General features: G+C 41.2%; 1 protein-coding gene across 1 annotated transcript in view; it reads right to left on the bottom strand.

Annotated features, from left to right (window-relative positions):
* The window catches only part of CSPG4 (chondroitin sulfate proteoglycan 4), a 154,428-nt gene that overhangs the window by 48,618 nt on the left and 88,404 nt on the right, over window positions 1–17,406 (bottom strand). Inside the window, exons 3-5 of the mRNA XM_075345582.1 lie at window positions 13,273–16,827; window positions 4,218–4,682; window positions 3,506–3,682 (exon numbers count right to left, since the gene is read on the bottom strand). Of these exons, the coding sequence (XP_075201697.1) occupies window positions 3,506–3,682; window positions 4,218–4,682; window positions 13,273–16,827 (4,197 nt within the window). The remainder of the gene's footprint in view (window positions 1–3,505; window positions 3,683–4,217; window positions 4,683–13,272; window positions 16,828–17,406) is intronic.

The raw sequence follows: 17,406 nt of genomic DNA, 5'->3' as shown, positions 1-17,406 counted from the left end.
TTTGTAAACAGCTAAAATGCCAAAATTTGTGTAACTGTCCAAATATTTTTGGACCTAACTGTGTATATATTTTAGGGGATAAAAAAATTCAGAACCACTTATTTTCCACTCTTGGACCAATATGAGACCCTCTTTTTTGCATGTCAAGCTCTAGTTTTTATTTATATAATTTTGATTGCTTCTTATGACATTTTTTGGGGGAGGGAAGTGCGGTGACCAAAAATGACAGCTATAATATTTCAAATAGTTTTTTCTTTTATGCATTTTATTTACATAGTTACATATAGTTACAAAGGTTGAACAAAGACTTAGGCCTATCTAGCTCAATCTTTCTCCACCATTAGTACAAATTAATTAATATTATATATTGTTATATTGACCATTTACATACATGATAATGCCAAATTTGTTTGGATGAGATTTACATTTTATGTATTTATTTTTGTTGTTACATTATTTTTTAGTCCATCCTATGAGACTTGATCCTTGATTGCTTATATTATATACCTCGATATCATAGTGTCGCAGTATATAGTGTAAGTGATGTTGTCCCACAAAGCGAGAGAGAGTCTGCCATGACAATATATTGACTCCCTGCATCACGTCACAGGGTGGTGGGTATGGTGGGGCAATAGGAGCAGGTGCACAAAAAAATAGAGCGCTGCTCCCTGCTCTCTGCACGTGTAGCTGCGTGCGCTGGTAACCAAGGTAAATATCGGGTTGGTTACCCGATATTTACCTTAGTTACCAAGCGCAGCATCTTCCACGCGGCACTGCTGGCTGGGGGCTGGGACACTGGTTGCTGGTGAGCTCACCAGCAACTCGTGTAGCCACGCTCCAGCGATCCCTGCCAGGTCAGGTTGCTGGTGGGATCGCTGGAGCGTCGCAGTGTGACATCTCACCAGCAACCTCCTAGCAACTTACCAGCGATCCCTATCAGGTTGGATCGTTGTTGGGATCGCTGGTAAGTTGTTTAGTGTGACTGGGCCTTAAGAAGCAAGGGACTTTTTGTTGGTTTACCTTCAAGGTGGAAAGTCATCCTTGGATTTGTCAAAATAAAAGTTCATAACTAAGAACACAATGCCGAACTTTGTAGCCCAGAGGTGTAACTTCAGATTAGATGCAACTTACATCTAAGGGGGCAAAGTTATGGTTGATACAGGTCATGTGTCACAAGGTTCTAGAATTGACAATTATAAAATTACTAGAAGGTGGCCCGATTCTACGCATCGAGTATTCTAGAATTTACGTATTGTGTAGTTCATGTATGATTTTTGTTATATATATATATATATAGATGTTGTTGTGTGTAGTTACCAAGTGTTTGTGTAGGGCACTGTACATGTTCTGGGTGTTGTCTGGGTGTGGCGGGGGGTGAGAGCGGTGTTGTATGTGTGTTGCATTGTTTGTGGAGCGCTGTGTGTCTGTAGCGTTGTGTGTGTGTGTGTTGCGCGGTTTGTGTGGGTGTGGTGTGTTTTGGGGGGAGGTATGTTTTGTGCAATGTGTGTGTTGTGCGGTATGTGCGTATATTTATGTATGCCGCGGTGTTTGTGTGTTGGGTGTTGTGTGTGTGCGGTGTTGTCTGTGTGTGTGGGTGTCTGTGTATGGCGGTGTTTGTGGTTCCCAGTGTGTGTGTAGTGTGTTGTGTGTGTGTGTGTTGGGGGGAGGTGTGCACCTCCCATCATGCTCCATCCCCCATGCTGCGCACCCCCCATCGTGCCCCATCCCCCATGCTGCGCACCCCCCATCGTGCTCCATCCCCCATGCTGCCCACCCCCCATCGTGCTCCATCCCCTATGCTGCGCATTCCCCATCGTGCTCCATCCCCGATGCTGCGCACCCCCCATCGTGCTCCATCCCCCATGCTGCGCACTCCCTATCGTGCTCCATCCCCCATGCTGCGCACTCCCCATCGTCCTCCATCCTCCATGCTGCGCACTCCCCATCGTGCTCCATCCCCCATGCTGCGCACTCCCCATCGTGCTACATCCCCCATGCTGCGCACCCCCCATCGTGCTACATCCCCCATGCTGCGCACCCCATCGTGCTCCATCCCCCATGCTATAATAGTTCTCCTATTATACTCAGAGAGGAGTATAATAGGAGGACTATAATAGGAGGAGTAGTCCTGGGGGGAGAGGAGTATAATGCCGGCTCCCTGCACATGTGTACCGGGAGCCGGTGTAAGCTGGTAACTATGATACACATCGGGTAACTAAGGGACCTTAGTTACCCGATGTGTATAATGGTTACCAGCGTTCACCGGCTCCGTCACGATCCCAGCATCGCAAGGGTATGTCTGGCGCTGCTGGGATCGTGACGGAGCCGGTGTACACTGGTAACTATGATACACATCGGGTAATTAAGGGACCTTAGTTACCCGTGTGTATAATGGTTACCAGCGTTCACCGGCTCCGTCAAGATCCCAGCATCGCAAGGTTATGTCTGGTGCTGCTGAGATCCTAACGGAGCCGGTGTACACTGGTAACTATGATACACATCGGGTAACTAAGGGACCTTAGTTACCCGATGTGTATAATGGTTACCAGCGTTCACCGGCTCCGTCAAGATCCCAGCATCGCAAGGTTATGTCTGGCGCTGCTGGGATCGTGACGGAGCCGGTGTACACTGGTAACTATGATACACATCGGGTAATTAAGGGACCTTAGTTACCCGATGTGTATAATGTTTACCAGCATTCACCGGCTCCGTCACGATCCCAGCAGCGCAAGGTTATGTCTGGCGATGCGTGCGGAGGGCCGGGGCGAGCGGCTAATCCATGCGGAGGGCGGGGCCAGGCCGAGGCAAGCGACCAATCCGTGGGGGGGCGGAGCCGAGGCGAGGCGAGCGGCCAATCCGTGCGGGGGGGCGGGGCCATGGCGAGCCCCGCGGCCAATCAGCTTTGTGTCACCGTAAGGACACAATTTTGGAGCAAGACAGACAGACAGACAGACAGACAGATAGACAGACAGACAGACAGAATAAGGCAATTATATATATAGATTGCATTTTCTCATACCATAGCCTAAGGCCCTAATCACACATGCAAGATCGAGACTTGGCATCAGCAAAAACAATTACATTTTTTATGAGATTGTTAGTTTTTCATTGGTTTGTGACCTCCCTGTCCATTTACAAATTTCTTTTTCTTGTATGTTGAATAAAAATAGATGAATATCTTCCAATTGTATCCTAATAACCAGTCCATAAAAAACAAATGGCACAATGATGCTATTAGTGTGCTATACACCTTTGTAGACTACCGTAATTCACTTGAGTCCTGTCAGCAAAACACACCAAAGTAGACCACAGTAATGTTTTTTTTTTTTTTAAAGGAGATCATTATTCCCAAAAAAGATCTACATGTGAATAGTCCCTTAGATAAAATGCTCAGCACACAGACAATACTGACATCTGAATATGCCCTCCATGAATAATAGTGAATAAATAGTGACCTGACACCTACAAAGTCAGGAGTGCAATTATCATAATTGCCTAAACTTACCTGTAGGCCATTGTTGGTGACCACATGTGGCTTCTCATCATTTACAGCCTGGACAATGACATTGATTGTTACTGGGCGGCTATGGTGGTTAACATCTGAAGCATTAACCATAACAGTGAAACTGTCGTTCCTGGTCTCGCTGCCGTCATGTTCATAAAATACTCGCCCTTGGTCCAGCTGGAGAGAAATGTACAAAATCATATTAGTATAGAATTATTTGGTGGACGTCATATAAAATGTATAAAAATTTAAAGTATAAAAATTGTGAAATGTTCACCAAATTTCAAAAGGAAAAATCAAAATGTAGACTGATATAAAAAGTCATATATATGCAGGCTAAATACGTTAATATTATGTAATCCTACTAATTCATACACACTTATTCTAACCATTAGGATCCAGTTTTCAAGACTTTCTTGGTCCAATCTGCTTTTTATTACAAACCATTTTAATACTTTGAAATGTCAAGCATCTGGTGCCATCATTGTGCTCATTCCAGAAATGCCTCGGGATACTCAAATTCTTTATACGACATGGGATCCATTAGATGATAAGTCTTACAAGAATGGTGCACAACCATGAAATACACTTTTTAAATTTACGTTGAATATACACAAACAGGAATTCCCTGCAAATGTTAGTATTGGGATCTGGAATTCCCATTAATTTCAGTAATGGGATCTTAATATAAGCTATGACAAATGTAACTTACCTCATTCCAATTGAAGTCTCGCAAATTATTTTTGTCCTGATTGATGATACGACCATTTTTTGGAGCTTCGAGTATTATGACGTCTAAGTTGAGACCCAAGTAATAGTCACTGGGGATTCGGAGAATGCTGTTAGATAAAACTATTGTCCCACCCTCCACCATCTTCAGTTCATTAGCTTCCAATGGTATGTTTATAGATAATATTTCAAGAGGAACCACTATCTCTTGAGTTGTTCCACCTGCAGACACTTCAAGCATCATCTGGTCAGGAAGCATGTCTGTGGATGAGTGCAGATACAAGATTCTTCCCTTGTTAATATCTTCCTGGGTAAAAGTATATACAAAGTCCAAACTTGGTGATCCATCAGAAGATAGTTCTCCACTAACAGAAACCAAGTGTCCAAAATATGGAGAACCCATCAGACTGTATGCAATTTTATTTGGGAATATATCCTCTGCAGAGACCTGATGAACAAAATAAATGATGACTTGTCAGTGCATAATCTTAGAAGTAAAGTTTCAACATTGTTTTCAGTTGGCATAATAATATAAAAAAAAAACAGCACAGTGTCTATATGGTTTAACGCCTTAGAAAATTTGAGGCTAAAGCAACATTTTTGTGGGAAAAATGTGATTTTTTTATTTTCAAGGCTTAACATTTAAAATTCAGTGAAGCACCTGGGGGTGCCAGGTGTTCACCACACATTTAATTAAATTCCTTGAGTGGTCTAGTTTCCAAAATGGGGTCACTTGTGGGTGGTTTCTCCTGTTTAGGCACCTCTGGGGCTCTCCAAATGAAACATGATGTCTGCTACCAATTCTAGACAATTTTGTGTTTCAAAAGTCAGATAGTGCTCCTTCTCTTCTGAGCCCTGCTGTGTGCCCAACAGTAGTTTTTCACCTCATATGGGGTATTGATGACCTCAGGAGAAATTGCACAACAAACTGTATGGTAAATTTTCTCCTGTTACCCTTGTGAAAATGCAAAATTTGGGGCTAAAGCAACATTTTTGTGGGGAAAAGTAATATTTTCATTTCTTCCTTCTACATTGCTTTAATTTATGTGAAGCACCTAAAAGGTTAATAAACATATTGAATTTTCCTTGAGCAATTTGAGGGGTGCAGTTTTTATAATGGTGTCATTTTGTGGTATTTTCTGTTATATAGGCCCCTCAAAGTCACTTCACATGTGATGTGGTCCCTAAAAAAATTGGTTTCGAAACTTTTGTTGGAAAAATGAGAAACTGCTGATAAACTTTTAATTAGTGATGAGCGAATACTAAATATTCAGGTCAGGTTGTTTGTACCGAATACCTAGCACTATTCCAGTATTCATCATGAATAATGAACCTAATGCAAGTCAATGGGGGAACCGAGCATTTATCTTGAAGATTTCCCAGAAAAATTCTCTGGTTCCCCACTGACTTGCATTTGGGTCGTTATTCGTGCCAAATACTAGAATAGTAAAAGGTATTCGGTACAAACCCCAACCCAAATATTTAGTATTCAAGCACTATTTTTAATCATTCTAAGAAAAAAAAATGTGTTCTAAAAAGGATGCTGATGTAAAGAAGACGTGGTAAATGTTATTTGTTACTTTCTGTGACCTAACTCTCTGATTTAAGGACATAAAAATTCAAGTATGAAAATTGCAAATTTTTCACCAAATTTCTGATGTTTTTACAAATAAACACAAAAACTATTGTCCTAAACTTGCCACTATCATAAAGTACAATATGTCATGAAAAAACAATCTCAGAATTACTAGGATCCATGAAGCGTTCCAGAGTTATTATCGTAAAAAGTGAAGTTGGTCAGAATTGTAAAAATTGCCCCGGTCATGGAGGTGAAAACAGGCAGGGGGGGGTGAAGGGGTTAAGGTAACTGATAATACTCAGCAATTTACAAATATAATGCTATTGTTGAGCTTCCTCTATATGTGGAGGTCATTATTTCTGTCCTATAGGTGATAATAGAGAAAACCAGTCATTGGGCTTCTCCTGATTGGTGATTTCACCATTAAAAAACAAAAGGCCTGATTTATCAAAGCTTTTAGGCCCTTTTTTCTAGGGTTAAAAGCTTTGAAAAGGTACAAAATATTGGCGCATAATTGAGGCTGCACTCAAATTCTGTGACTTGTTGTTTTCATAATATTTTCGCCAGGTTCCAACATAATGTGCTCATCTGGGACAGGATTGGGGCATGATTATCAAAGCTTTTCGAATTCATGATGTTTGCTACATCACGATTCTTAAGGCCGCTTTACATGCTGCGACATCACTAGCGATGTCGCTAGCGATCCACCCGCCCCCGTCATTTGTGCGTCACGGGCAAATCGCTGCCCGTGGTGAAAAATATCGGAGGAATGCGTCACACATACTTACGTTCCTAACGATGTCGCTGTGGCTGGCGAACAACCTCTTTGGTAAGGGGGCGGTTCGTGCGGCGTCACAGCGACGTCACACAGCAGGCAACCAATAGAAGCGGAGGGGCGGAGAGCAGCCGCATGAAGGTTACTCCCACCTCGTTGCTGGAGAATGCAGGTACGCTGTTGTTCGTTGCTCCCGGGGTGTCACACGTAGCGCTGTTTGCTGCCTCAGGAACGATGAACAACCTGCGTCCCAGAAGATCAACGACATTTTGAAAATGAATGTCGTGTCAACGATCAACGATGTGGTGAGTATTTTAGATAGTTAGCGGTCGCTCGTACGTGTCACACGCAACAACGTCGCTAAAGAGGCCGGATGTGCGTCATGAATTCCGTGACCCCAGCGACATCTCGTTAGCGATGTCGTTGCGTGTAAAATGGCCTTTACTCTAGCGGGGACTGGACTAGAATTTGTGGCTCATATAGAGGTATACGCCACTCGTTTGGCGCTACTGATTCATGAAGAGACGTATGCGTAGTCACGAGTCAGGAGTGTCTGCCCATATCTTCAAGACCAGCGTCATCAACACAAGTCTGAGTGATGAATTCGGCACATCGAGTAGAGTCATATATCCCACATTAAACCATCATAGCAATGTTATGCCCATCAAAAAAGGCCCATCAGACTTGAGGCTCCTTAGTAGTTTATAGGGTAGTAGATTTTCCATAATTAAATCTGAATTATCTTTTAAAAATGGAAACTGTAATAGAGATAGCAATTGTTCCCAATAGGTAAGTATATAGAAATGTGAAGTATCATATGTCTAAATGACTATTTGCTAGTTTCCAAGGAGATGACCATAGATTTGGATCAAGTGAAAATCCATACTCAGAGGGGCTCAGCAATTCATAAAATTTACAGCAATTTCTCCCTTTTCTTATTTCAAGCATGTAATCAGCAAGTTATGATGTTATTTTTGTTGAAGGAGTTGAAAAGATTTATATTTCATTTTATAGAGGATTCAAGTGGAAATTTATTTTAAATCAATAACTGCACAATAAAGAAAGCCAGTGTGACTTTTACAATTATTTTTGTTATATTTATAGCTGTTCAAGGTGGCACATACAATTGTGGCCAAAAGTTTTGAGAATGACACAGATTTTGGTTTTCACAAAGTTTGTTACTTCATTGTTTTTAGATCTTTTTTTTAGATTTTTCTATGGTTACTGAAGCACAATTATGTGTATTTCATAGGTTTGTACACTTCTATTGATAAATACATAGTTTATTCAAAGACTCAAAGTTTACATTGTTGACCTTTATTTTTCAAGATTGCGCACCTCGTCCTGCCATGCTGGTAATCAGCTTCTGGGCCAAATCCTGAATGACAGCAACCCATTCTTGGCTAATCAGTGCTTCAAGGTTATTACAATTTCTGTATTTTGTTTGTGCACCTATTTTTTGAGGATTGACCACAGGTACCAAATGGTATTGAGATCTGGGGCTTTTCCTGGCCATGGACCCAAAATGTCAATATTTTGTTCACCAAGCTACTTACGTATCACTTTTGCCTTGTGACATGGGTCTCCATCATATCGGAATAAGCATTGTTCATCATCAAATTACTCCTGGATTGTTGGGCAAAGATTTTCCTGGAGGATGTTTAGACACCATTATTTATTCAAAGCAGTGTTCTTATGCAAAATTGTGAGTGAGCCCACTCCCTTGGATGAAAAGCAACCCCATAGATGAATGGTCTCAGATGCTTTACTATTCACATGGTAGCACTCACATTTTGTTCTCCGGACATTCTTCCAGAGTTCCAAGAAGTCTTAAGGGGGCTTCTGATGACAAAATACGTTTATAGCAGGGGTGGGGATCCTCCGGCATGCAGGCCGTTTGTGGCCCGCAATGACGTTTCCTGCAGCCCCCGGGTACATTCCCAGGGACCGCAATGCTTGGGCGGCAGCCGCGGTTTTATCGGCTGCCGGCCCTTTAAATCCCATTGATGATATGACTAGGACACGCAGACAGCTGCGTGCGCATAACAAGAGATCCTAACGCTGGCCTGTGCCAGTGTGCTCAGGTTTTACCTTGAGGTCGGGGTAAGCGCTTGTGCTCCTGTCCCACAGAAGAACTAGAGGAGCAGCAGGTTTACTGGCCTCTCTGCTGCACATGCCTCTTGGACCTGTGCTGTGTGACTCCTCCACCAGAGTGGAGGAGTCTGCAACCTAGTGCTGTGTACCCCTAGTAAAGTGTGTGCCACCCCCCGGTGCTTTGTAGTCCTAGTAGTGAGTGTGCCACCCCTGAGTGCTGTGTAGCCCTAGTAGTATGTGTGCCACCCCCAGTGCTGTGTAGCCCTAGTAGTACAGTGCTGGCCAAAAGTATTGGCACCCCGGCAATTCTGTCAGATAATACTCAGTTTCTTTTTGAAAATGATTGCAATCACAAATTATTTGGTATTATTATCTTCATTTAATTTGTCTTCAATGAAAAAAAACTAAAACATATGTCATAAAGCCAAATTGGATATAATACTACACCAAACATAAAAAGGGGGGTGAACAAAAGTATTGGCACTGTTTGAAAAATCATGTGATGCTTCTCTAATTTGTGTAATTAAGAGCACCTGTAACTTACCTGTGGCACCTAACAGGTGTTGGCAATAACTAAATCACACTTGCAGCCAGTTGACACGGATTAAAGTTGACTCAACCTCTGTCCTGTGTCCTTGTGTGTACCACATTGAGCATGGAGAAAAGAAAGAAGACCAAAGAACTGTCTGAGGACTTGAGAATCCAAATTGTGAGGAAGCATGAGCAATCTCAAGGCTACAAGTCCATCTCCAAAAACCTGAAAATTCCTGTGCCTACGGTGCGCAGTGTCATCAAGAAGTTTAAAGCCCATGGCACTGTGGCTAACCTCTCTAGATGTGGAAGGAAAAGAAAAATTGACGAGAGATTTCAACGCAAGATTGTGCGGATGGTGGATAAATAACCTCGACTAACATCAAAACAAGTTCAAGCTGAACTGCAATTCGAGGGTACAACAGTGTCAACCCGTACTATCCGTCGGCGTCTGAATGAAAAGGGACTGTATGGTAGGATACCCAGGAAGACCCCACTTCTTACCCCGAGACATAAAAAAGCCAGGCTGGAGTTCGCCAAAACTTACCTGAGAAAGCCTAAAACGTTTTGGAAGAATTTACTCTGGTCAGATGAGACAAAAGTAGAGCTTTTTGGGAAAAGCCATCAACATAAAGTTTACAGGAAAAAAAAAGAGGCATTCAAAGAAAAGAACATGGTCCCTACAGTCAAACATGGCGGATGTTTTGGGGTTGCTTTGTTGCCTCTGGCACTGGACTGCTTGACCGTGTGCATGGCATTATGAAGTCTGAAGACTACCAACAAATTTTGCAGCATAATGTAGGGCCCAGTGTGAGAAAGCTGGGTCTTTCTCAGAGGTCATGAGTCTTCCAGCAGGACAATGACCCAAAACACACTTCAAAAAGCACTAGAAAATGGTCTGATAGAAAGCACTGGAGACTACTAAAGTGGCCAGCAATGAGTCCAGACCTGAATCCCATAGAACACCTGTGGAGAGATCTCAAAATGGCAGTTTGGAGAAGGCACCCTTCAAATCTCAGGGACCTGGAGCAGTTTGCCAAAGAAGAATGGTCTAAAATTCCAGCAGAGCATTGTAAGAAACTCATTGATGATGGTTACCGGAAGCGGTTGTTCGCAGTTATTTTGGTTAAAGGTTGTGCAACCAAGTATTAGGCTAAGGGTGCCAATACTTTTGTCTGGCCCATTTTTTGAGTTTTGTGTGAAATGATCAATGATTTGATTTTTGTTTCATTCTCTTTTGTATTTTTTCATGGCAAGCAAAATAAATGAAGATAATAATACCAAAGAATTTGTGATTGCAATCATTTTCAAGAAGAAACTGAGTATTCTCTGACAGAATTGCAGGGGTGCCAATACTTTTTGCCAGCACTGTATGTGTGCCACCCACCAGTGCTGTGTAGCCCTAGTAGTTTGTGTGCCACTCCCCCAGTGCTGTGTAGCCCTAGTAGTGTGTGTGCCACTCCCCAGTGCTGTGTAGCCATAGTAGTATGTGTGCCAGAACCAAGTGCTATGTAGCCCTAGTAGTATGTATGCCACCCCCAGTGCTGTGTAGCAATAGTAGTATGTTTTCCCCAAGTGCTGTGTACCCCCTCAGAGCTGTGTCACCCCCCCGTGCTCCCCTAGTGCTGTCTGCACCACCTGAGCTGTCCGTGCCACCGCCAGTGCTGTCCATGCCATGGTGAGTGCTGTCCATGTCCCCCAGTCCTGTATGCGCCCCACCTAGTGCTGTTCGTGCCCTCCAGTAATGTGTGCCACCCCCCCAGTGATGTGTGCCACCCAGTGCTGTGTACTCATCACTCTTGTCTGTGCCCCCTGGTGATGTCTATGCTTCCACAGTCCTGTACTTGCCCAGCTATTACTGTCTGTAACCCCCTTGTGTTGTCCGTGTCCACCAGTGCTATCCATGATGCCACCAGTGCTGTCCTTGTCCCTCAGTCCTGCCTGTCTGTTCCCCACTAGTGCTGTCCACGCTGCCCATGCCACCGCCCATGCTGGCTGTGCCCCCAGTGCTGTCCAAGCTCTCCTAGTGCTATCTGTGCCCCCCGCAATGATATCTGTGCCCCAGCCCCCCCTGTGATGTATACGCCCCAGCCTCTCCTGTGATGTATATGCCCCTCCTGTGATGTATATGCCCCCAATCCCTTCTGTAATGTATATGCCCTCAACTGCTCCTATGATGTATATGCCCCAGCCTCTTCTGTGATGTCTATGCCCCAGCCTCTCCAGACTGAGACATTCCTGGAAAAGCAGTTGTGAGAAACAACATGATCAATACCAAGTAATGTCACAGCTACAGCAAAGAGAAGCAGATCCAGCAACCACAGTAGGGGTGAGTTAATTAATTGTTTGACCAAATATAGCCGGGAAATTTTTAAGTTGATAATTTTATGTGGCCCCTGAAGGTTGGTAGCAAAGTTCAAATGGCCCCCGGCAGTAAAAAGGTTCCCCACCTGTGGTATATAGGAATTACAAGAATTGGACTGGAAACGACTGGGATAAAGATCTTTTCAATAATGTATACAAAAGTTTGCCAGCTTACCAGTATCCGTAGATGTCTGTGGAACACTTCCAAGAACTTTACAAATGGAGATCTGCAAGGAGAGGGGTGGGAGCCAGCCACTTGATTCAGAGACAAGAAAAATAGAAAAATGCAGCAGAAAAAATGTATTGGAAAAGTCTTTCTTCAATTAAAAAATAGTCTTTATTACACAAATTTTGAAATCCAATGTTCAACAGTCTGGGGCAGTCTTTGGAAGAAGGTGTGAGACAATGCTGAAACGCATAGTCCTGTGTGATTAACACTTCTTTATGTGCTCCAGACTGTGGAACATTGGATTTTAAAATTTGTATAATAAAGACTAGTTTTTAATTGAAGAAAAACTTTTCCAATACTTTTTTTCGCTGAATTTTTCTATTTTTCTTGTCTTTTAATAATGTAGTTCCCTTCATATTCTTTGGGACATCTGGAAAATTAGGTGAGCACTATCTTGAGTTCTGTGTCATGCCAATAGAAAAGCATCCTGACACCATTCATGTGCGGGGATACTTTTCATCCAAGGGAGAGGGATTTCTGACAATTTTGCCTAAGAACACTGCCATATACATAGAATGGTATCTATACGTCTCCAAGAGTAACTTCTACCATCTGTCCAGAAGCAAGATGGTGATGAGCAATGCTTTTTCCAGCTTGACTGAGCACCCTGTCACTCACTAGTCAAAGGCAGTAACTACGTAGCTCGGTGAACAAAATATTGACATGTCTGGTTTATAGCCAGGAAACTCCCCAAATATCACCACCACTTGGAACCTGTGGTCAATCCTCAAAAAGCGGGTGGACAAACAAAAACACATTAACTATAGAAACAACTGACTAAAAGATCTAAAAAGACTTAAGCAGTAAAGTTTGTAAAAACCAAAATATGTGTCAGTCTCAAAACTTTTGACCATGTAGACACAATAAGTTGATCTTTCTTGTTTTCTGCAGTTATCAACTGTGCAGTTTAGGTTGGGAAAGAGTAAGTAGCGCATGAGAAAATAAATAACTGCTCTGATGTACTACTAGTGGCATAGATAAAACAATATGGCTAACTAAAATAGGTAAATGACTAAATAAATGAAACTTTCCATTTAAACATTTTACTAAAAACAAGTCTTTTGAGAAACTATTTTTTGATAACTCATATAAGTTTGAAAATGTCTTCTCTAGTTTCGCTCAGATATAAAATTAAAATTCGAGCTGTGTAACCAGTTGCTGTTATAACAATGTGAACAAAGTTTGGAAGTACTGAAATGTTATGAATTACACTGATATTTACGAGTTTTTTTTCCTATGTAAAATTACTTCTACTAACTTCTTTGATATGCCTGATGTCAACCAAATACATTTGTAAGTGTCAACAGTTGGAGAGTCACATGCAGAACGCCTGAGAGTGAGAGTAATACTTTTTTACTAGTAATACTGTGTTCCCGGGAAAAGCAATTTATGCTTCTGTTGTCAATCCCATTTTGTATACTTATCCCTAAAGTACTGATATCAAACATGCATATACAAATACTCACCAAAAGATACTCTTTCTTGATTTCTGCTGCTTCACCTTGAAAGACATATACTTTCTCGTTGTGTATCACATTCAATGGCACCGGTGGGGAATCAGAGATTACTTGTACCTTGATGTCACCTACTGCTACCACCTGGTTGGCCTCAACAGAAATCCTGAAATGATCCCTATTTCCTCCTTCTCCACTGTGCTGATACACAACTAATCCATCTGCTAGATCCTGTTGTGAAAATGATTCTACATATTTTCCTTCCTTTAAAACTTCTCCCCACCTTGGTTTAGTTTTGATGTAATATTTTAAGTCATCTTCAGTACGCAAGTCCAAGTTGGTTTCTATCTTAAGATTAGCAGGTGTCAAAGTTCCCTCACCTCCTGAGAGTACATTAAGTGCAGTAATGTTGGCAATGTGAATAAATGGATCAGATGCCTGGACTTCTAAAACAGTGGTAAGATGATGTAATCCATCAGATACCTGTAATTGTATTGACCCTTGATCAGGACCACTATGGACAAACAGAATTCTGTGTCTTCTGATATCATCCTGTGTAAATCTCATCACTACAAGTGATGGATCATCCACAAATACGATTCTTCCAAATGAAACACCATGTCTGACTAGAACTATTTGTGAATCTGTTGTGCCTGAATCTGTGTCTAAAAATGCAATATCATTGGTAGTCAACAACTTCTGTCCATCACGAATGACATTGAATACTTTATGTACTAGTTGTGTAGGTGCATTGTCATTAACAGGTTGAATAGATACACGGAAAACATCTCTTACCACCTCCTCTTCCTTTTCCTCTCCTTCTCCACTAGTGTCTGAAGCGCTACCCTCAAGCTGCCTAAAAACTACAAATGGTATATCGTCCTCAGTGGTCTCTGAACCATCATGCTTGTAAAAGAGAAGACCCTCAAGAATGTCATCATTAGTAAACTCTGCTATTCCTTCCTCTTGACCTGACTGAGGATTTCCCTTTCGAATTAACATGCCATGTTGAGGTCCATCAATTACTTCATATATAAAATTGGTGCTTCTGCTGCTTTTTATAAAAAGGTGATCTTGAGTTATAAGTCCTGCTTCACCTTCCAATACATAAAGTAGTTGATTAGTAAGTTGGGGAGCATCTGGATCTACACCAATTACAATTTTGTATGTATAGATCGGAGAGTTTCTGTTGTTATGTAACACTTGGAATTGAAACTGGTCCTCCATTTCTATAGTATTTCGCACTGTAGCTGTATAGCTGACAAGCCTGTTGGTGACATCTTCCTGAGTAAAACGGGACCCCTCCATTATTCTCCTTCCATCCAACAAAAGATTTCCCTTCCTTGGGGATTGAATAATAAAGTATATGAATGAAGCTAGCTCTTGGTCATTCATGATTGTGTCCACTTGCAAATGTTTGTCTGTAAAGTTCACTTCTCGCTTCTTTCCTAATTTTAAAGGAATCATCCTCATCATCTGTAAACTTGACCTTTTTACTTTGACCTTAAATGTGTTATTACTCACTAATTGTGAACCTAATTTTAGTTGAATTTTCATGTCTTCACTTAACTCTTCTTCTTGAAGTTCTGAATCAGCACTGAGATACCTTACACCAGATCTTTCCAGATCATTTTGTTTAAAGGTATTTGTTTCTTTCCAACCCTCTCCTGGAACTAGTGTTTGTACCATACCTAGCCTTGGGGTTTCAAGCAGTTGATAGGTAATTTCCATTCCCAATTCATCTGCATTGGTCACTACAGGCAGGTTGGAAGATGTGATTAATGCAAATGTTCCCTGGTGTACGACAACTGCATTTTGAGTCAAATTTATCAAAGGCGCCACTATTAAAAAGTTGAGAAGCTCTGGAGGACTTCTCGAAGTTCCATCACTGGCCTGTATTGTGAGATGCGACTCATGTCCAGACTGATGTACAAACATTACTTGACCTGCTTCCAAATTCTTGCAGGAGAATTGATGAACAGCTTCTCCAGGCTTACCCTGAATTTCAAATTGTCCTTGCTCATAATTGCCAGTAACATAAACAGTGAGCAATTCACAAGATGTATCTGAGTCTGTAATCTTGATATCATCCATTGATAAAACCTTCTGTCCATATGGCAAAATCCAAAATGTGTTTCCTTTAGGAAAATTAATAACAGGTGTAGCAATAGAAGGTGAAATATTTATTGTAATGTTGAAACGCTGAGCCCTTCTTAGGCACTCAGGGACATTTATTCCACTGGCTAATGACATCTCCAGACTTAGTTGGTCTTTATATGACTCTGACCCATCGTGGATGTATCGCACTCTGTGGCTGCTGATATCTAGCAAAGTAAATCTTTTTCTAGTTTCACCTCCTGGTATCCCAAGCTCCAACTGGCCATGGTGAGGGCTACCAACTATGCTAAAAACCAGCTGAGATTGACGTAAACCAACTTTGTCCATGTCAATTGTTGGATTAACATGTCTCCATTCAAGAACTGAAAATCCCCCCTTAGCTACTGCTATGGGCTTAGGATTTAGAAGGAATGTTTTGTCTTTATTGGGCTCCAACTTACAAATGTCAAAAAGACTCTCAAAAATTAATGGAGCACTTGTGGTGGAAATTATGGTAGTGATATAGTCTCCATATTCTGCATAGTCATCATATTCATGACAACCATTTATTATATCTTTACTTATCAAAGCATCCTGTATTTTTATATTTTTGGAGTTAATCATTAAGTTTATAATGCATCCGGAATAAGATTTATACTCCATATTATCAATGAAAATGTTCCCAAGAGGACCTTCCCGCATCTTTGCTAAAGTGACGTCATCCACACCACCAAAATAAAGATCACCATTAAAGTTCCATTTTTGACGTATACTATTAAGAGAGACCTGAGTGGAAGTTTTATCCACAGTCACTTGTATATTGGAACTATCCACAGAAATTTGAATAGTATGGATCTGACCATCACTAATGTATACCAAGTTTTGAAATTTTATAGCTGACATGCCAGTGTCAAACACACCCTGGAGGTAACCACCCACAATTTCAACATATAAGTAAGATTTTTGAGGTCCTGCTTGGTAAATCAGAGGTGCACGCCCTGGTCTTGAAGTCTCCAAAGTTATTTCTATGGATCCATGTGGTTTCATATTCCAACTTGGAAACTTTAGATATGAGCGTGGTCCCAGGAAACCAAATGATCCAGCTGAACTTGTCTGTAGTTCTGAGTGGCACATCTGCCATTGTCCATGAAACTCTACTTGAGGAAAAAACCCAGAAAGCATATCCATTTGATCAAACTTGGCTTCCATGATACAGCCATAAAATGAAGGAATATTTTCTAAATGATCTGGAGTGTTATTTCCACCAGTCCCACCAAGTAAGATACTGTGGTAAGTGAAAAACTTCTGTTTGGTCCATGAGAGATCCAAAATGTTAGTGAAATTGTCCAGTGTCATAGACATTTGAGACTCCGTAACCTGTAGATTTATTCTGTGGGTCTCACTATTTTTTAAAACAATCCATTTTGGCAAGGTCAGAACAGTTTCTTCTGTGCCTCTTTTCAAATGAGTCTGAAAAGTAATAAAAAAATAAAACAATTCAGTGAAGTGAATGGAACTTTTTTTTAATTAAGAAACATTTTTCTGTGGATAATGTACTATGAGGTTTTAAAAGAAATAATCCTGTGTATACTTTAAGAGTATATGCATACATAGGTTTTTTATTTTTTTTGGAGAAGGTCCACTAAAAAGAAATGTCCCTACTTAATACCTGATATTCTAGACAGTTAAGAATGTTGAATGGTTACCTTGCGTAGTTAGCTATATATTTATCAAATATAAGTTGGTCTAGAAATCCTTATAGGGATCTTTACACACAGTCATGTCCGAAAGTGTTGGCACCCTTGAAATTGTTCCTTAAAATTAAATATTTCTCCCAGAAAATGATTGCAATTACATGTTTTGTCCAGTCCATTTTTGGAGTTTTGCGTGAAATGATGTCCAATTTGCCTTTTTTTTTTCTTGTGTTGTTCCAATAAACACAAGGGAAATAGACATGTGTATAACAAAACATGTGGAACTTCAATAATTTTCTGATAGAAATAATTCATTTTCTAGAACAATTTGAAGATTGCCAACACTTTTGGTCAT

Source organism: Anomaloglossus baeobatrachus, chromosome 4, assembly GCF_048569485.1.
Source record: "Anomaloglossus baeobatrachus isolate aAnoBae1 chromosome 4, aAnoBae1.hap1, whole genome shotgun sequence".
Lineage (NCBI taxonomy): Eukaryota > Metazoa > Chordata > Amphibia > Anura > Aromobatidae > Anomaloglossus > Anomaloglossus baeobatrachus.
Note: the sequence above shows the minus strand (reverse complement) of the source record. Positions and strands in the feature narration are given on the sequence as shown.